The sequence below is a fragment of the Bos mutus genome, chromosome 3 (assembly GCF_027580195.1).
Source record: "Bos mutus isolate GX-2022 chromosome 3, NWIPB_WYAK_1.1, whole genome shotgun sequence".
Lineage (NCBI taxonomy): Eukaryota > Metazoa > Chordata > Mammalia > Artiodactyla > Bovidae > Bos > Bos mutus.
Window position 1 is genome coordinate 56792022 of NC_091619.1, and position 21953 is coordinate 56813974.

Consider the following 21953-nt stretch of genomic DNA (forward strand, 5'->3'; position numbering starts at 1 on the left):
GACACCTGGTTGATTGGATTCCATTAGCAGAAACAAGAAAGAGAAAACTACTGTTTTTGGTGGAGAAATGTAGAAAAAGATTATGAATTGGGTTTCTTTTCAAACATATATTGAACTTGAGGTACCAGTCGGAGATCTCAGTGGATATATCAAGCAAAGTTGAAAGTGCTTATCTGCAGCTAAGGAGAGGATGTAGTAGAATGTGAGGGGTCTGTTATTTGCCCAGGTGATGAATACAGTCTAATGTATAGCATTGCAAATACTCTTCTAAAGCCCTGAGTGATGAAAATGGCAATTTGATGGTCATTGGCACTAGTTATAATTAACACTTTCCAATTGTCTGTAAAGTTTCGAAAGACCAGAATTTGAGGATTTCCAAACTTTGGAGGCAGGCAAAGAAAGAAGAAACATCTAAAGGGATTGAGAGGAAAAGAGTCAGAAAGTTTGGGAAACAAGAAACAATAGAGTTTTCACAGCAAGGTGTGATGCAGTGTCATTCTGTGGAGAGATCATATGAGATGAGAACAGAAAAAAAGGCCTTTAGGAGATTTTTGATAACTAATCAATATTTGGGGACTATTGGCTTATAATTCCATGTTTGTTTTTTGTTGTTTTACTTTTTATTAGCAAAGTTTTCAAGCGTAGAATACTATGATAAACCTTCTTTGTCCATCATCTGGCTTCCTAATGACCAAACCTGTCTCATTTATACCCCTCATTTGATTCTCCCCACACTTGGACTATTTTGAACCATAATCTCAGATATCACATCCTTTCACCTACAGATGCTTTGGTATGTATTTCCAGATTGTCTATGTATTTTGATAGTCTTTCTCTTCTCTCTATTGTCAACTACCATTTTTTTCCCTTGTTATAACAATATTTGTTTTTCTCTTCTAAATTGCTTTCTTATTTTGCACACAGTTGTCTAGGTGAGAATTTGAGGAGGGCTCAACTTGCACATATTAAAGAGATTTTTAATGATTGGAATCCTTAAAGCCAACTTTTAGCATTGAGACTTTCCAAATAATTGAGCTTCCCAATCTCTGAACTCTGAATGACTGTATTTTCATAGATTATTTAATATACATTCTTGGATAACTAAGTTTGATCCCAAGCATTTTAATTCTAAAAGAAGACAAACCAAAGCACTTTTTTTCCTGTAACTTTTAGCAAACCAGAAATAATGGTTACTTTTATTTTTCTAAAGGAAGAAGATTTATTATTTCTACTAAAAAATGGGTCATTTCTACAAAAAGGTAGATTTTTTCCCCTTAGTAGTATATAATTAACAGAATCAGCAAAAGACTCATTTTATGAATTTATTAAGGAGAAATTTTACAAATATCAGTTCTCAGAAAATTACATTCTGAATAAAAAGAGGTTTTGTCTTAGTTGAAGCCTTGGGTTAGAGATAAAAATTATGTCAAATGTGTACAGTTTAAGAAGATGAAGTGATGTGGTTTGAATTGTCAGAAATTTGCAGCATATGCAGAAGATATAACAGTAGATCAATGACTGTTAGATTTATAGAAAAGCGTTCTTTTCTAAAGTTGAGAGTTTCCATAATTTATGAATTAGATATTTCTTGGCTTTATTCTTTGTATTCCATTTCAGTAAAGTTGTTTTTCAGAAGAACCAAGAGCTCTTTTCTTTCTTGATAAAAAGCCAATGGAATGATTTAAGTTTTGTCTGAGAAATACCATTGGAATTGCAATAAATTATACACAGGGGCTCATCATGGCTCAAAATTTGGGGAGCTGGCCAGTAATAGTGTTGCCTCATGTGTTTGTTCCGTGTGAACTCACATTTCTAAGTAAACTTTGAAATATATTTAACAGTTCAGTAGGTCTAAAAAACATTAATGGAGTGAATGGTAGAGTTTACTCACAGTTTAATGTGTTCTTAATAATTGGTTTGTCTGGAATACAGAATGAAGTACTCCAGACAAACCAGGTTTTCTTCAATCAGGTGCAAAATTTAAGGTGTAAAATCTATTCATAGTTTTAAGAGAAGATAATAGAAAAGTCAACATATTTATTATTTAGTGATTATTAAAGTTTTAGGCAGAGAGAATGGTGAATTTCGTGATTGAGAATTAATAAAATATAGGTACTTCAAACCAGTCTCTGAGAAGTAGATGTAGTTTTAGAGATAGAATGCCCTTTTTTTTCAGTGTGGTGATGCCTATATTGCATCACAGGAATGAGTAGAATCTTCCTGTGTAGTTGGTCTTTGTGCCTGAAGGTAAGAGGCATATGATTTCATGGTATCTAACTATTACTGGGCAGCTTAAGAGGTGTAACTGGAACCAGTTCTTTATTTACCAATAATTGCCTGCTTCAAGTACATGATAAAAGATATACTGTGTTGCATTAAATAAACTTCATCATATATGTCCCCCAAGTCTTTTTTAAGTAGCTTCTGTAGCATTAAAGATTGTCACCACAAATTTATTATCTTATGTTCTTTATGTCCCAAAGTGTTTGAAAGATATTAAGGCAATATGGTTTTAAGATGCTCCTGTCTATCACTAAGTTTTTGAGATAAGACCATATGGCCAATTTCTAGATTTATGAGTCATTATATCTTATATGTCACAATGTACTATAAATACTTCTCTCTGTATCATTTTATAAAATCTTTTGATTATTTTTCCTGTGAAGTTTGTCTGCATTTATTAATAGAAAAGCAATAATAACCTTTACTTCATTGAACATAATATGCTGAGCATACTCTAAGTGCTTAATGTTTGTTATAATAATTCTCCCTTATTTGCCTTCAAATTATAGTGAAGTAAGTAATCTTGAACCTGGATCCATTTAAAATTCCATTTATATTAATGGTTGTTTAGTATATTACTCATAAAGTATAATGATATTTGACATATATTTTCACTAAGGTATAAAGTTATCTTTTCTGGAGATCTTTTAGATTTTAATTTAATATAATTGCATTATAGGACAAGTCTCAAATTACCAGGGCATATTGAGTTTTATGAGAACTAACAAGTCTTGTTTTGTCGAGGAACAAATATGGAACCCTAACAAAAAATTATGCCCTAAAGGTTTAGTAGTGTCTTTGTTTGGCAGCTACAGAAAATTGCGTTTTCACTTTCTAGTTGTAGATTCTCTTTAAACTGAATGTTTCTATTCATTGTGGGAAACTAAGGATAGTAGTAAAGATCACATGATACAAGTTAAGGAATGGGAATATCACTGTATATCTAACAGGTTTTGATTATTATTATATGCCAAGCAATTTATATATATTGTATCTCTTTGTATATATCAAAGAAAAAGTTTGGTTGGTATTCTCTTGGTTCCTTCCTGCTATTTCCATCTTGTTACCTTTTTACTATGGAGTAGGAAGTTATGCTATGTTAAGGAATAAGGTTTTTTGGAGGCTCACAGCACAGTCTTGCACCTCCTCTTTCCTGTTTAATATCATCATCAGAATACTTGAGCATTTTCATTTATTCACTAAAGACTTTGATATCCTACCTATGGTTAGATTTCCAGCTGAAGTCCTGCCATCATTCTGAATGACTTTAACATACAAATGACCAATCTAGTACACTCTTCTTATCTAACCTAATTATTATTGGGTATCAACTGATACCTTAAACTCTTTCTTGAAACATTCTTTCCTTTACTGCCTTGATAGCATATTTGCCTGTCCTGCCCCCACCCCCATCTTGCCTCTACTTACCCTTCATACTTCTTTAGCCATTCTTCCCTAGCCACCTTTGGAAAATCCTCTTCCTGATGACCACGTAAGAGCTGATTGAAGACTGGGATGGAGGTAGGGTGGGAGGGATATATCTTTGTACTTGAATCATATTGTTATACAGCAGAAACCAATACAACATTGTAAAGCAATCATCTTCCAATTAAAAATAAATAAAAATAAATTTTTTTAAAGAACAAAAACATTTTTAAAGAAAGAGCTTATTGATGTTCATCATTTTCTCTTATTATTGGGCCTTCTCATATCACTCTATATTACCTCCTTGGCTTCCCTGGTGGCTCAGATGGTAAAGAGTCTGCCTACAGTGTGGGGGACCCGGGTTTGATCCCAGGATTGGGAAGATCCCCTGGAGAAAGGAATGGCAACCCACTCTAGTATCCTTGACTGAAAAATCCCATGGACAGAGGAGTCTGGCGGGCTACAGTCCATGGGGTTGCAAAGAGTCAGACATGACTGAGTGACTTCACTTTCTTTCTTTTTCTCTTTCTCTCTCCTTGATAATCTGTCACTCCCAAGGTTCTAGTTATCATGTTTAAGTTGATCATTCTCAGATCTGTGTCTCCAGCCATCTTTTTCCTGAGTCTCAGATTTTTATATCCAGTAGCCTTGAATGTCCCATAGATAACTTAAGCTTAATATGTTTAAAATGAAACTCCTTTTATCCCCTAAGGCATGGTTTTCCTCCTTTCCCCCGTTTCAAGTAATAGCACTATTATTCACCTAGATGCTGAAGCCCTAGACCTAGGAAACATCCTTTTTCCTCTGAATGACAAATATATTTTTGATTCAGTGGTCCTGTTTTCAGAATTTGTCCTACCAACATACCTGCATATATACAAAATGATGATGTGCAAGGTTATTCATTGTAGCATGTTTTGAAATAACAGAAGATTAGAAAGAATACAAGTATCTGTCTGTAGCCACTGATTAGATCCAAATGTGGGGGATCCATACATTGGAATACTGTGATGTGGCTGTAAAAACATTTGAAGAAAATTTCTGTGTACTGAAAATATGGCAAGGGTTATGGCAAGGATAGGGCTTCCCTGGTAGCTCAGCTGGTAAAGAATCCATTTGCAGTACAGAGAGATCCCGGTTTGATTCCTGGGTCAGGAAGATCCACTGGAGAAGGGATAGGCTACCCACTCCAGTATTCTTGGGCTTCCCTTGTGGCTCAGCTGGTAAAGAATCCACCCACAATGTAGGAGACCTGGGTTTGATCCCTGGGTTGGGAAGATCCCCTGGAGAAGGAAAGGCTACCCACTCCAGTATTCTGGCCTGGAGAATTCCATGGACAGTATAGTCCATGGGATCACAAAGAGTTGGACATGACTGAGTGCCTTTCACTTTCACTTAAATTCAAATTAAGCCCTCAAACTAAGTTCTCAGCTAAGCTGAGAGCATTTTCTAAATCAGTATTGTCTATATTTAGGTTTTTGCTGTCAGAAATGTCCATTTTTTTCTTGTGATCAAATTCTATCCTTTAGCTAGTATCTTAACCTACCTTCCTTATGTGTAACAGCTATTATCCTTTCCTGTTTCCTCTACTATAGCTATATCACCTCTTAGTTCATAACTATTTGTGGTGTGTTTGAAGTAGACTTACCTCATTCCTATTGTAGTGGCACGTTTGTTGTTTTCTGTTCTTGGGTTTTGGTTTTAGAAATGATTTTTTTCTTCCATAGTATAGCAGTGGAGATTATCCAGACTATTCAGTATGTGTGTTTAAGCCATATCTTCTGTATTTAAGAGGAATTACATTTATATAGCTCACTTTTTTACAAGGGTTTATGAAAAGTCTGGAAATTAAAAATCCATATAATTGGAATAATTTACAATTAATATTAGTATGCCTTATTTTCTTTTGTTTTATATACACTTAAAGGAGCTTTTTATAAAAGGGATTTACTTTATGAACAAATCTAATATATATGATAATTGCATATTATGCATGTGCATTATTAGCATGGTTTCAAAACAAAAAGTCAATTAGTGAAGCAATTTCTAAGAATACAAATTGCAAGTGTTTTGTTACAATACTTTTTACATTTCTGCTTTTATTGTTTTCAGAATTTTTAAAGTTCACTGTAATGATACTTTGAAAAAAAATTTGCCACAGCTTTTTATTATTTCACTCTAAAGACTAATTGACATCTATTTCTGGTTTGTTTGGTTTCTGAAGGTGTTCTTAAGGATTATTTAAGAGAACTTCCTTCTCCTCTGATAACAAAGCAGCTTTATGAGGCTGTATTAGATGCAATGGCAAAAAATCCTTTGAAAATGTCATCAAATGGTTGTGAGAATGATCCAGGTGATTCTCAGTACGCTTTTGGCCTTCTGGATTGTCTGCCTGATGTTGAGAAGGTAAGCACCATAGATATACATTCTTCCTGAAATAAACCATATATTTAATGAACTGAGTACTTAGCTCCAGAGCTACAGATAATTTTTTAGTTATTTGACATTTGTAGCACTAATGAGTTTTAGCTCTACCTTTGCTAAAGACTAAACAGTGTAAATCTAGAAACTGATTCTTAAATAGAATAAATTTAGAAAACAGTTTTATCTCTTTCGCATGTGATATTAACCTATTAACCTCCTGATAAGTTTTAAAAGAGTATTGTTATCTTATTATTAAAATGACATGTTTATAATTAAAAGTTAGGAAGATATAGAAAAGAAGAATGGAATTTATAATTATCAATATCTAAAGGCTATATAATTAACATTTTGGTTTATTTCCTTTTATTAGTAGTATTTTAAAAATATGGTAACTGTTTTGTGTACATGACTTAGCCTCAAGACTTAGTGCTCACCACCACTCTTTCCTTCCTCCTTGTCTCTTCACATTTGCCCCCTTCCCATGATCTAAATCTCATACCAGTATCTTCTGGTATGCCTACAGGAGAGAGGATGACTGGGCTTGCAGAACTAATCTTAGCCTAACTTTAGCTATTGTCCCTTAGAACAAAAGGGAGAATAAGGGAAAGAAATATGGCCAGGCTTATCCAGGTGAGGCCAACTTTGCCTGTATTTCTTATCATGTGAGAGTGGAAGGTCCAAGAGTGGATAGAAATGCTTTAAGCCTAATACCTTCATTCACTAGTTTATTTTAGTCATTTGAATGGCCTGTTCTCTGTCCAGTTAGATTAGGAATTTCTGTTCCCTTGGGTGGGAGAGAGGAATAGCTACAAAGAGGTGGGTAGAAGAAGAAGGGTAGGGTGAAGGGGTAGAAATGTTCCTTCATCAATATAAGGTAAAATTATGGATCATTTTGCTTATGAGTGAAGACTCGAGTGTCAAGGAATTTAAATCACTTGCCCAAGATTATATAGCTTTTTGGGTGTTCTAGTCTATCATATGAATCTAGGGCCTTTCTGGCCTTAAAGCTCATGCTGTAAATATTCTTTCTAAAAAGGCTGTAAAGTATTCCATTGAATGGATTTGACAATTTATCATTATTTGTTTTATATAAAATTTAGATTTTGAACCTATTTGTATATATTTGTCCACAGATTTCTTTTCAGTTAGAATTACTTATTTAGATTAGAATTTCAGAGTGGAATTGCTGATTTAAATGTTGTGAATATTTTGAGGCTGTTAGTACATGTTTTCATATTACTTTTCAAAGGGGACATAACAATTACATTTTTTGGCTGATCTTATTTCAAGAACAAAAAAATTTCTTATTTTAGATTGCGTTTCTTGGTTTGCTATTGAGATTGAGCCTAATATATTTAACCAGTCGTGTGTGTGTGTTAACTGTGTTAACCAGTGTGTGACTGGTTTTGATTTCAGAATATCAACTGTAGTCTACTCTAGATCCATTTTGCTCCTGATTCCTTCCCTTCATAGCCAAACACTGAGCAAATGTTTGTTCTGGCAGTTATCACTTCTTCACCACTCACTTACTACTCAACAAACTGTTATCTGGCTTCCTATCCCATCCCTGTGGATCTGTTTTTGTCAAGGTTACTAATTACCTTCTAATTACTAAACCCAGTTGTCACTTTTGGCTCCAGAAATATTGATAATATGTCATTTTAATTTTTTAAAGTTACAGGTTATTATTGGTATTTATTTCTTCAATTATGAAGAGGAAATTACATGCTTATTTTGTTAAATGATTGATCATATACCAGTATATTAAAAACATAATTTCTTTTCGTAATTGCTTAAACTTAAATAATCATTCACTTTAAAGCAAATTCTCCTTATTGGTTTCTTCAAGGATTAAAAAAAATTTTTTTCAATAATTTTTTTCATTTCTATGCTTCACTTTTCCATTGTTTGTCTACTTAAAATATTTATTAAGAAGTGCATTGGCCTTCTTCCTAATCTGGATCACAATAAAACCTGGCCATGGTAACCGAGATTTTAAGATGGTGCCCCCTACTTATGACTACAGGATCTAACTGAACTTAAAAATGAACATTCTGTAACTCCTGCAGTTGAAGTGGGGAGTCCTAACCACTGGACTGCCAAGGAATTCCCACAAGATACCTAATTTAATGATATCTACAAAAACCTGGATATTTTTGGTGGCCATTATTTAGCCAACTATAGATACCTAATCTTATTAGTTTTTTGTTTATGCTTTCTGTATTTCTCTTTGTACAAATGATTAGATACATGTATGTTTTCTCATTTCCCATTCTTTCTTACATAAAAAGTGACATAGTATGAAAACTAAGATCCTGCATGCCAAAACAAACAAACAAATAGGTATCTTGAGATGGAGAGATTATCTGGGATTATCAAGGTAGGTCCTAAATGTAATCACAAGTATCCTTATAAGGGACGGGGAAAGGGAGATTTGACTACAGGCCGATGAGAAAACAATGTGATGAAAACAGAGGGAAGCAGAATCAGATGTTATATTGTTAGTTTTGAAAATGGAAGAAGGGTCCCTGAGTTGAGGAATGTAAGGAATATGGCTCTAGACCCTGGAAAAGACAAGGAAACACATTCTTCCCTAGAGCTTCCGCAGGAGTGTGCCTGCCAGCTGACACCTTGATTTTAGCACCCTGAGACTCCTTTCAGACTTCTGGCCTCCAAATCTATCAGAGAATAAATTCATGTTGTTCTAAAACTTAAAAAAAAAAAAAGAACATTCTACCCTAATCCCCTTTTCATCACAGCCTTTGCTGTTATCTTTTTAGAGAAGGAAAGAGAGGAAAAAGTTGATGGCGTATTTTCTAAGAAACTCCAACTAAAATTTGGAATTCATTCATGAGCATTTTAGATAATATATATTTTAACCTTTCAATGAATCAAATTATGTTGTTGAAATCTAAGTGTCCTGTGTAACATTTTATAAAAAAAAATGTGTTTCAAGTTCCAAACATCCAGCTTAAAAGCAAATCTTTGAAACAACCTTCTAAAAAGTGACAGGTTGTTTGTCTATATTTCCTGCTATAAATTGTGTCCTTGAATTTATCCCTGTTTGACTGTATTAAGTGAAATTTAATTCAATTTAGGCAACTCTAATGATGTTGTTGGATCATTTGAAATTGGTGGCTTCTTATCATGATGTGAATAAGATGACCTGCCAAAACTTGGCTGTGTGCTTTGGACCAGTATTATTAAGTCAGAGGCAAGAAACTTCCACCCATAACAACAGAGTCTTTACTGATTCCAAGGAACTTGCGACTGCTTTGGATTTTAAAAAACATATCGAAGTTCTTCACTACTTACTTCAACTCTGGCCAGGTAAATGATTCAGTGGAATTATTTTTCTCTTACAATGATACCTCTACAATGGTAGAATTAGCTAATCATTAAATATGCCCATGTATGGTTGAAGAAAATCTTTTCTAGATTTTTCTTTTTAAAATAGTACGAATTGATAACCTGCCCTTTAGATTTCTCCATTTAAATGTTCTGCTTTTGCTGATACTGTTGTAGACATAGAGATCAATGTATACATTTTGGATTTGGTCAGCTCTGGGTTTGAATCCTGATTGTATCCCTTATTAGTCTGACCGTGGGCAACTTCATTAACATTTTAGAGTCTCAGTATCACCTTTTGTCATGTGGGTTAGTAATATGTTTATAGAATTGATAGGAAGATTAAATTTTAAAAAGTATGTGTATAAGGTGCTCAGCACAGCTCTTGGCACATAATAGGTACTCAGTAAATATTAATATTTTTACCGTTGTCATTTTTAGTTCAACTGATTTAAAGCAGAATTCATTTTTCTACTTAAATCAGTTCTTCCTGACATCTTTCGTGTATTCGTGGTCATTCTTCAAATTATCTAGGCTTGAGTGGACAAGTCAGTTTTTCTTATCCTTCCCTTATTCAATAAGAAAAGGCTGACAATTATTTTCCTAACATATCTCTTAAGTATTTGCACAGCTAAAATGAATATATATTTAATTAGATGTTTTATAAAGGATCCCTGTATTTAGGTTCTAAAATTTTCTTACCTGGTAGTAACTCCCACTTGCCTCCCCTATCCTGCATAGGACCAAGTGTGAAGGTACTTCAATGCTAAGGGTAGTACACAGTGTTAAAAGTGCCTGGGCCCTGGAGTCAGGCTTGGATTCAGATCCGACTGTGGCACTCACCAGCAGTGTGGACTCAGGCAAACTTTCTTAGGCCTCAGTTTGCTTCTGTATGAATAGTGCCTACCTTAGGGTTGTTGTGAAGATTGACATAAAGGATCTAAGGAAATGAACAGAGAGTTTAGCATAAAGTCAGTCCTCAGTAAATGTGCTTATTAGTCTTCCCTGGTGGCTCAGTGCTCAATCTGCCTGTAGTGCAAGAGATGTGGGTTTGATCCCTGGGTCGGGAAGTTCCCCTAGAGAAAGAAATGTCAACCTGCTCTAGTATTCTTGTCTAGGAAATCCCATGGACAGAGGAGCCATGGGGTCACAAAAGAGTTGGACACAACTTAGCCACTCAACAAAAACAACTCTTTTGTTAATGTATATGAGAAGGATAGACTAAATAAAGTACAAAAGGCTGAGACTTCCCTGGTGAGTCAGCGGCTAGGAGTCCACCTGCCAATGCAGGGGACACGGGTTTGATCCTGGTTCGGGAAGATTTTACATGCCTCAGGGCGGCTAAGCCCATGCATCACAGCTACTCAGCCCATGCTCTAGAGCTCTCAAGCCACAGCTGCTGAAGCCTGCATACCCTAGAGCCCACGCTCTGAGACAAGAGAAGCCACCACAGTGAGAAATACCAAGCACCACAACTAGAGAGCAGCCCCTGCTCGCTGCAGCTGGAGAAAGCCCATGTGTGGCAACAAAGACCCAGCACAGCCAAAAATAAATAAATACATATTTTTAAAAACACAAAGTATAAAGGATTGCTTGATTTAGTCTTTTTTTTAAATTTAATTTTATTTAACTTTACAATATTGTATTGGTTCTGCCATATATCAAAATGTATCTGCCACAGGTATACATGTGTTCCCCATCCTGAACCCTCCTCCCTCCTCCCTCCCCATACCATCCCTCTGGGTCATCCCAGTGCACCAGCCCCAGGCATCCAGGTTCGTGCATCAAACCTGGACTGGCGACTTGTTTCATATATGATATTATACACATTTCAATGCCATTCTCCCAAATCATCCCACCCTCTCCCTCTCCCACATATGAAGTACCATTTCACGCCAGTCAGAATGGCTGCGATCCAAAAGTCTACAAGCAATAAATGCTGGAGAGGGTGTGGGGAAAAGGGAACCCTCTTACACTGTTGGTGGGAATGCAAACTAGTACAGCCACTATGGAGAACAGTGTGGAGATTCCTTAAAAAACTGGAAATAAAACTACCTTATGATCCAGCAATCCCACTGCTGAGCATACACTCTGAGGAAACCAGAAGGGAAAGAGACACGTGTACCCCAATGTTCATCACAGCACTGTTTATAATAGCCAGGACATGGAAGCAACCTAGATGTCCATCAGCAGATGAATGGATAAGAAAGCTGTGGTACATATACACAATGGAGTATTACTCAGCCATTAAAAAGAATACATTTGAATCAGTTCTAATGAGGTGGATGAAACTGGAGCCTATTATACAGAGTGAAGTAAGCCAGAAAGAAAAACACCAATACAGTATACGAACACATATATATGGAATTTAGAAAGATGGTAACAATAACCCTGTATACGAGACAGTGAAAGAGACACTGATGTATAGAACAGTCTTTTGATTTAGTCTTTTAAAAAACTAATTAATTTTTTAAAAGTGAATTAAAAATTAAGCTAATAAAATTTTTAAATTTGGAAAGTTAATATTTTTGTTTTAAATACAGGCTTAAAAAATCATTTTCAAATTATATTTTAGCTGAGTTAGTATGTATTATTTATTAGTTAAAAGTGCTGAATGAAGATATTCTGATTAATTAGTCTGATTTCTACATTTGGTACCCAACATAAGGGATCACTCGGGTTCAGGTTTTAAATGTGTGTTTCCTAGCTTTTCCTGGAACTGTTTTAATTTTAATAAACATGAAAAATTGGGAAAGGAGCTATCTTATCATTCTAATCAAATGAAAGTTTTCTTGCCTGGAGCTATTAAGTTTATTACCAGTATCTGAGTTCTTTTGTCATTAATTCTGTATCAGAGGTTAATGTCATTCCATTATTTTGTAACAGTCATCTTAGTGTTAGATTTAGGAGCAAAAATTTATGTTGTATGTTATAGGAAAAAAAGGTTCAGATTTGAGACTCACTGTACAGTATTTCAATAACAACCTTTAGCAATTGTGTCTGAGTATATAGCACCTTATTCCAAAGGTTTGTGTGGTTGGATTGAAAAATAGCTGCCCCCTTGTCTATAACTTGTTATTTTTCTTCAGTTATAATACCTCAGACAAAGTATAGAACAGGGCAGAAAGTTGAGAGGAAATAGGAGTTAGTTTTGCCTACTAAATCACTTGCTTTTGGATTCAAGAAGAGGCACAAATCAAGTAGACATAGTACACTTACTGAGCCTGAGAAAATTGATGGTGACGTAGAAAATGGGCCATGGCATATTACTTGCTGAATGACTGTCCTTGCTATGTGTATCCCATTTATTTTTCCTGTTGGTATTTACCCTACTCCAGAAATAAAAAGAATTGGTTCCACCTTTTCCTGCCTACCTTCCTTCTTTTTTACTTCCTTAACTTTTTGTTTTGTGTTATTTTTTTTTAATTTTGGGCAGTATAATTTACTTTATATTAATAATTTGAATATAATTTACTTTGAGCTTTTCTTCTTGAAAAATCTTGTCTTCAAAGTGATCAGTTAGAACCCTGGTATACTGGCACTGAAAGTTAAAAGTCAGCCTGCCAGTGGCTTTTCAGATTCTTCTGGCAAAACCCTAAGTTCTTTGGAAGCAGCTTTGGGGCCAGATTGGCAGCAGGTGAGGGAGCAAAATGGAAATATATTTCCCTTTTGATCAAAACAGTCTTCTTTTCATCTTTTTTATGTACTGGGTTTTTAGAAGGTAGTTGCTTTTAAAAAACATTAGTTTGCTGTCTTACGAATATTGAAAATTAATGATAGGCTACCCTTTCACTTTATGGATAGGAAAATAGCTTTAGAGAATGTATAATTCTTAGACCAGCTGTTTGCTACATCACATTTTCTATGACAAATAGATTTGGGACTGGGCTTTTGTTTTTGGAAGAGCTATCAATTTTCCCTAATTTTTTTTTTTTTGGCTGTGCAGCTTATGGGATCTTAGTTCCCTGGCCAGAGATTGAACCTGAGCCCTTGGCAGGGAGAATACTGGAGTCCTAACTGCTAGACTGCCAGGGAATTCCTTCCCTCATTCTTTTTGGTTCATTTTTCTCACTAGACTAAGTTTCATGAGGTCAAGGACTACATTTTGCTTACCTCTACATTTCCAGGTTATAACAGAGTACTTGGCAACAACTAGCTACCCAATATATTCTATTAAGTAAAGTAATTATGCCCAAGGTAATTATACTGTAGATAAAAAGCTAATAGAGTGGTGATTAAAAATATAAATCTATTGGTAGAAAATAAGAAAATTACGCTTCTTAGTAATTATCATTATATTTTGAGAATTTTTTAACCACTTTCTAGGTTGTATTTTCATCTTATTCTTTTGAAGGTAGGTAATCAGCAGTGCTAGGAAAACCAGAATTTTGGGGGGTAAAATTAACCATTTTATCTGCATATGTAATAGGAAACCCGTATCACCACCAGTAGTTTAAAAAGCTAGTAAAGTTGATTTTTTAGAAATTTTGGTCTAAAAGATATAAAATACTATTGTTGGTTTTTTGAAAGAAAGTGTTAGTCGCTCAGCCATGTCTGATTCTTTGCAACCCCATGGGCTGTAGCTCACCAGGCCCTCTGTCCATGGACTTCTCTAGGTAAGAATACTGGAGTGGGTTGCCAATCCCTTCTCCAGGGGATCTTCCCAATCCAGGTCTCCTGCATTGCAGGTGGATTCTCTGCTGTCTGAGCCACCAGAGATATAAAATACTATAAATTGGTTTCTTAAATGTTTTCTAAGAAAATGCAAAAATAATGTTTGAACAGGGACTTGGTTAAGCAACTTTAAGCATTTGGCAACAAAATAAATGTGGGTTTTTGCAGGTGAATGTCGGAAAATACAGATAAATTAAGACAAGGTCAACACAGAGTCAAAAATGTTTTACCCTGGTTGGATCACAAACCAGATGACCTCAAGGTTAGCCTAGTACTGTAATGGGTTGGCAAAAACAACAGGTGTGACACTTAAGCACTAAGAATAAGAACAGCACAGCAAATGAAGGGGAAAAAGCAAGGAGACTTAGTGAAGATAAGCATCTCCAGTAGAAGGATGAATAATTAAACAGTGAAAAAATTTAGGTATCCATTCTGCAATGGCATATGACACTCTCTATTAATACTGTTTTAAATATCAAGTTAAAGTAAATATCGCCATTCCTTTCATGGCTCAGCGGGTAAACAATCCACCTGCAATGCAAGAGACACAGAAGACACCCAGGTTCGATCCCTGGGTTGGGAAGATTCCCCAGGAGGAGGAAATGGCAACCCACTCCAGTATTCTTGCCTGGAAAATCCCATGGACAGAGGAGTCAGGTGGGCTCCAGTCCATGAGTTGCAAAGGGTTGGACACGACTGAGCAATTAACACACACATTCCTTTAAAGTAAATATCAGACCTTTTTTTTTGTAGAAAATTTTAGATCAAGAGCTTTTAGCTATTCATAGTGATATGTAATAGCCATCATAAAAATGCAGGTAAATAGAAATGTTTAAAACATACCTATATACAGTTATCAAGTATTTTAATAAAATCTAAGTTAAAAAAATCATTCAATCTCTGAAAATGTTATATAAATCACTGTACATCTGGAAAACTAGGACCATCTACATGTCTGTATTATTCTTTAATGATCTTATTTTATTCAGTAGGAAATGAATATGTTAGAGAGTGTAAAGTTGGTATGTTGTCACTGATTATATGTTCCCTTTATCTTAGTGAAGGGAAGTATATAAATGGAGAGGCACTTAATAATGGAGAATAAACAAGCAGAAATAGAAAGGCATCATGGACAATTTTTTAATAGCTGTGCCTCAACATTTAAATTCAGTCCATTCGACAGGTGTTTTGTTCAGTATACACAAAAGAGTAAGCTGTAAAGCCTTGATTTATTATGAAGTAATGTGTGTCTCCCTGCTAATCTGTGTGGCCAGTGCAATGCATACTATTAATAATAGAAGGAATTAGTCTAAGTATGAGGAATGTTATTTGAGATTGTTAGATTCCTAACCAGAATGGGAAAATAAAATATCTGTACTATTTTCAGGCAATAAATGAAGACTGTTATTAGCTAATGCTGTATAATCAAACTCAGGTAACAAGTGGACAAGTCTAGATTTCGTGCATTTTATCGAAGTGAAATTTGGCTGTTTAAAGTCAAGTAAATTATGACACTGCTGCTAGTAGAATTGCAAAAAACCCCACAAAGATTAGAACTTTAAGACTGAGCACTTTAGATGCCTTGGCCTCATTTAGATATTTGCAGATAAAGAAACTTTTGTTTTGTTTATACACGAACATGCCTTGCCTGCTTTTTGCTGTAGCTTTTAATTTAAAAGAAGCTACCAGCTTAGCCACTGTTTGAATTACAGCTAGATATTAATTAACTTGCACAGAAAGTTAATCAACTTGGAAATTTGATTTATTTTGGGATGTTGTGATGTAGCATGAATTAGCACCACTGAACATTCTACTGGCTTCTGTTCCTAATCTTGATTATGTCTGGTGATAGAAAAAATAGTTATGGAATGCTTTCTTTTGGTAGTGTGCATGTGTTTGTTGTAATGCATGTTTGTAGTTGATTGTTAAATAGCTTATCTTTAGCTCTGTGTTTTTAAATTGGATTAAGTTGGATTACTGTCACTAAAGCAAATCAATTGTTTGTTCCTAGTGCAACGTTTAACTATCAAAGAATCAGCAGACAATTTGTTCCCAGAGCAGAAGTCTTCTCTAAATTATTTGAGGCGGAAGAAAGAACGACCTTACTTGTTAAATTTGAGTGGTACTGAATCATCAGGAGTACTCAGGCCAAGGCAAACCAGACTAGACAGTCCACTCAGTAATCGTTATGCAGGAGACTGGAGCAGCTGTGGAGAAAACTACTTTTTAAATACGAAAGAAAACTTAAATACTGTGGATTATGATGATGTCCCTTCCGAAGACAGAGAAAATGGAGAAAACTGTAGCAAAATATATGAGCCAGATATCACGATTGAACAGCCAACTCCTCTGTCCCAAGAGTGCACGTTTCAGACGTACTTAACAGTGCAGACAATGGAGTCTAGAGTGGACCGAAAAGTCAATCTCAAAGATCTACAAGAAAGTATTGATACTTTGATTGGAAATCTAGAGAGTGAACTCAACAAAAACAAGCTTAATATGAGTGTTTAAGGTTGAGAGTTTTTGCTTTTTCATAACGTCCTATGTTTCACATCCATCTTTCTCACTTTCTTGTATCTCTCACAGTGATGTTTTAAATTTTTTACTCTTGAAATCTTCAGTTATTTTCTAACAAGTTCATGTAATTCAAAAAACACCATTCATTACCATAGTTTTTACTTATTTCATTAGGAAGTTTTTCTTGAGGTAAAGATAACCTGGACTTCTTGTGGGTATTTTTTAAAATCTTGCCAATGCTATGGGTATAAGTTTAAAATGCACTTCTAAGATTCATATAAGTTATTAGCCCCTCAAGACTTTTGTACTTTATAGAAACTGCTTTTCTGAAACAGACATTCCTTCCAGTGGAAGGAATGCAGCTGCTCCGTGTGATTTGCAGTATGAATCCATGCACACTGCAACATCGTTCCATCACATTTCATTCACAATGCAAATGCTGCTGTAAGAAAACCTTTTTATAAATTTTTACTTTTTATAAAGTAAAATTATACAAATATTAATGTATTCTGTGTTAACATTCAGTAATTATTTAAACTTAAATAAGTATTTTTGTAACCCCCAATATATGTATATATTTATCAGCGCATATATGTATAGACATTAGAATGGGGGGAAGGATTGGCTGCAAAATCACGAGTATCTTTAAAGTATATGTCATGAGGCCAAAATCATTAGCTTAAAAATGTCTTTTTCAGGGAAAGAACATTTAAGTTAAAGGAGGAGTTGCATAGAAACACTTGACCCAAAACACTAGGAACATCTAAATAGAAAAAATAAGACTTTCATTTTTGACTTACAGAAAGTCACAGTATCCCCAGTGAGAAGTCATCCTTTAAATTGAAATCTAACATTTTAAAGGATTAAGTGCCAAGATTTCTGCACTGGTGACTTAAATTTAAAAATCTTTACCTATTTATACATTTTTATCTTCTGCTTTTTAAAACAAAGTAATTATACTTAGAACATATTTATTTGTAATAATACATATATAACTTTGACTTTATAATTACCTTCATTTATTTCTAAAGAAATCTTGCCAGAATACTATGTTATTGATTTTAAAAAATTAACTTATTTTGACTAATTTTATCTACAAGATAGTCATTATAGCAATCACAACAGTGTTTGAAAATGTAAATTTAGAAGTCTGTTTTTTATTAAATTGGAATGTATTTTTTGTAAACTTTTATACCTACAGAATGTGTAATTTAAAATTATTAACAAAATTTGAACTACCAACTTAAAGATATAGCAGCCATTAAAAAAACTGACTTCTTGATGTTTTTTAAATATTAAAGTATTTAACTTTCTATGCAATATACATTGGTAAATGGAATACCAAGTAATTTAATTTGAAAGTTTACTTGTTAAAAGTCAGATAAATAACTATTTTTATATGAAACTTTCATTTTTAAAGCTTTATATAATAATTCAGAAAAATGCCAAAAGAATATGTGACAGATATATATTATTGAGTAAATGGTCAAAAGAAATGTACCCTAAATATTTTGTAAGAAGATTGTCTCAGTCTTCTTCCTTTTGAGTGCTATATCACATACATTATATGATTCATAAATTAGTATCAGAAATGTAAGAGCTTTATTAAAACCTTATAACCTCGGTGTCATGCTATTATGATGATGATTTTTAAGGATCATTTATTTCAAAGTCATTCTTTTTAAATGAACATGTTAAAGTATTGGACCATCAGATATTATCCATAAATATATGTAATAACATTTTTTTTCTAAAATTGAGTTTTCCAGAATCTGCAATACTTTAAGGGCCAACATATTATTTTGGATGCTAATAATTTTAAAGTTAATCTCTGCCGTCTTAAGTATTAACAGAAAATACTAAACATTTGTTGCTTAAATCAGTCATAATAAACCTCTTCTGTTGACTGTGCTGTTTTAGAAGTACTCCATTAGGTATATACCTTTATTTAAAATGGCCTTTTCAAATCTTTTTTGAGTTTTTATACCTGCTTTTTATAGTCTCCTGGAATCTTCCCATACTGTTAGACAGCCAACTCTCATTCCCCTGCCAGCGCTAATGGTTTTTAGGATTGAAAACAAGTTTAATTGTAGTGCATGTACCTGAACAAAGATTTTAAACAATTCAAGTAGATTGAAAATAAAAGTGCACCTCCCTGCATCCACATCAGTCTTACTTCTCAGAGGTAACAACCACTTTTTGTTCTTTAGGTAACTGCCTTTGTCACTCTAGGTTTGCTGCTGCTGTTTCTTGATTTGTCATTTAAGCGGTACCTGTTGATTGTCTGTTTTGAGTGATAAGCAATTTATTTCACTCTATTCCTCCTCCTCATTTATTTATTTATTTAAATTTTTGGTTTCTCTTTTGGTTGCTTCTATGACTTTAATAAATTATTCCTTGATCCATCAGTTTTAAATGGTATCTCTTGACCTCTTACCATTGTGGAAATGACCAACCCAGTACTTTCTTTCCTATTCATTACTGCCCTTTACCTCCCCAACTTCTGTAAGTTATACTATCAGTTTACATAATCAATCATTAATAGATGTGTATTATTTGGGGAAACTATACTTTTGATTTTCCTTTAGTATTCTAAAAACTACTAATCAGTAACAAGTAGTTGTGCTAGATTATGCAGAAATATTCATGGGTGATATTACCATGTGATTGAATCTCTAATCTTACAATCTTGAAGTCTGTATACTGATTTAAGCAGAATACAAACTAAAGGTCAAATGGATTATTTTATCTTATAGCCATCAGTTTCTCTAAATCAGGTATTACTTGCTTCATAATGGCTTTTGAAGATTTTAATGTTTCCTGGAGTAAGTAAGTACCTTTTTTCTTTCTTGGAGAGAAGAAAAATACTTTCTTTACTATTACACTTCCTTTGTCATTAAATTACCAAATTCGTTCAAACTACTTTTGGCTTTCATCCTGGGATTCCTGAAGGGTATCATTACCTTTATTTTTCTTTGACAGAAGAAAAATATTTCTTTACTATAACCCAGGGATCATTTTAAGCTTCTTAATTGACTTTATCAAACTTGTGCTTAGCAATTTTTAGCTGTTTCCTGGGATATATTTTCTTTGCACTCCTATGTGCTACTTTTTTTGTTTTGTATTCTTAATTTCATTTTTTCCTTTTTGATTTGTTTGCTGAAATATATTTATAAGTAGCCCTCTACCCCACCACTTCCGAGAATCAGGCACATGGGAGATGAACTTTGAGTCCTTGCATGTCTGACGAGGTCTTTATTTATTTTCCATACTTCACTTCGATTGGACTTGTCCTATTTTCAAACTCATTTTCCTTAGAACTTTGAAGACATTTCCCTATTATCTTCTAGCATCCAGCTTTGCAGTAATCCAGGTAAGAATAATGGTGGTTCAGACCAGCAAGGAGACAATAAGGCGATGAGGAGTGATTGTATTTTCAATACTTTTTGAAGTAGGAGCCAAAGAAATCTGCCGGTGGACTGTGAGCGAAAGGAGTAAGTCCTGAGCAACTGAAGGATGGAGTTGCTATAGATAAGATTGACATGACTCCACTGTGTTTTTTAAATGAGTTCCTTGTAGTGGATGCTGCTGTTATAAATACAGTGGTTTTGGAAATGCTTTATAAATTCCTTATTAACTCTTCAGTACTAATGCTTCTGTACCTGGTGATGGTGCCCATGAGTCACTGTAAAAATAAGAATGCAAGAAAGCAAAGTCCCACATTGTAATTGTCTTTGGAAATTTTCAGATTGCGTAGCTTTATATCAAGGACCCTAAAGAAACAGGCTTGGGAGTGATATGGTTCCTGGAAAGAATTTAATTCCTGACCAAAGAACGATTTTGAGGCTTAGGATTTTATAATTTAAGAACATCAAATTTTAGCTACTTGGACAGTGATAAAGTTGTTTTATGTTTAAGTCCTAATTTGAGTCTCACTGACCTGAGGAATTTGGTACTAAGAGGAATGTTCTTTTCTCTTTTCCCTGCCCCATGTTTGCTTTGAATTCAGTAAGGCTCAGATATGATAAACGTCCCTGACAGAAGCGTCAGACTGTGCCCCAGCTCCCAGGAGACAGAGAGCAGTTAGCCAGCATTGTTTCTCTGAAACTTACGTGAAGGTAAATTCTATGAAAATAAAAAAGGGATGTAAATGCTGAGCAGCCTGAGCAACAGTTCCCTAGACTTCATCTCGCCCTGTTGCCCCAAACTTGGAATCATTCTCTTGGCCCTTAAACACAACCTATCAGCAGTTCTATGCACTGAAGTTTATCACTACCAACACTCTCGTCCAAGCCACCAGCATCTCTGTCTCTTCCTAGTTCATCTCTTTACTATCACTCTGCACTCTCCACACCCACAATCCATTCCAACTGCAGAAGCTAAAGTAAACTTTAGAAAGGATAGCCACACCCTCTCCTGGGCCTTTTCCCATGGTCCCTGTGCTCCAGCAACACGGAGGACCTCAGTCCTGTAAGGATCTTAGGACTTGCCATTCCCAGTGTCTAGAAAGCTCTTCACCCAGATCTTACTTGGGTGCCTTTTTTAAATCATCTCACATCTCTGCTTAAATGTCAACCTAATTCTTTGGAAGGAATGATGCTAAAGCTGAAACTCCAGTACTTTGGCCACCTCATGCGAAGAGTTGACTCATTGGAAAAGACTCTGATGCTGGGAGGGATTGGGGGCAGGAGGAGAAGAGGACGACAGAGGATGAGATGGCTGGATGGCATCACTGACTCGATGGACGTGAGTCTGAGTGAACTCCGGGAGTTGGTGATGGACAGGGAGGCCTGGTGTGCTGTGATTCATGGGGTCGCAAAGAGTTAGACACGACTGAGCGAATGAACTGAACTGAACTGAATCAGTAACTGCTTTGAGAATGGGGGAGGAAGAAGACAGAAATTTCTATTTCTTGTAACAAGCCCCAAATAGTTATGCTACTATATGATTAAACTACAAGTATTTATAACTTTGGAAAATGTTTCCTGCCTTACTTTCATCAAGACGTTTATTAGTATCTGAAATTACCTTGTGTATTTGATCATTATCTGTGCCCACCCTTCTTGAATGTAATTTCCATGGCAACAGGGACCTTGTGTATCTAGTTCTTTGCCATAGGCCTAGGACTTATAACATTGAAGATGTTCAGTTAATTATTAATAAATGAATGAATAAAAAGGGATTCTTAGAGAATGCTTATCTTTTGTCAGGAAAAGACTAAGCACTATGAGGTGCAATGTGTATATAACTTTTCAAATATTCACTCCTGATCAATAAATCAT

At 34.8% G+C, this 21953-nt stretch overlaps 1 protein-coding gene across 2 annotated transcripts in view; it reads left to right on the forward strand.

The window, feature by feature from the left end:
* SYDE2 (synapse defective Rho GTPase homolog 2) overlaps positions 1-21953 on the forward strand; it is a 42520-nt gene extending 20567 nt beyond the window's left edge. Inside the window, exons 5-8 of one of the 2 annotated variants that reach the window (XM_070367759.1) lie at positions 5933-6114; positions 9231-9462; positions 15542-15589; positions 16166-16303. In XM_070367759.1, the coding sequence (XP_070223860.1) occupies positions 5933-6114; positions 9231-9462; positions 15542-15552 (425 nt within the window). In that variant the 3' untranslated portion in view covers positions 15553-15589; positions 16166-16303. Of the gene's footprint in view, positions 1-5932; positions 6115-9230; positions 9463-15541; positions 15590-16165 lie in introns of both variants that reach the window. The other variant, XM_005888444.3, reaches the window with a different exon arrangement.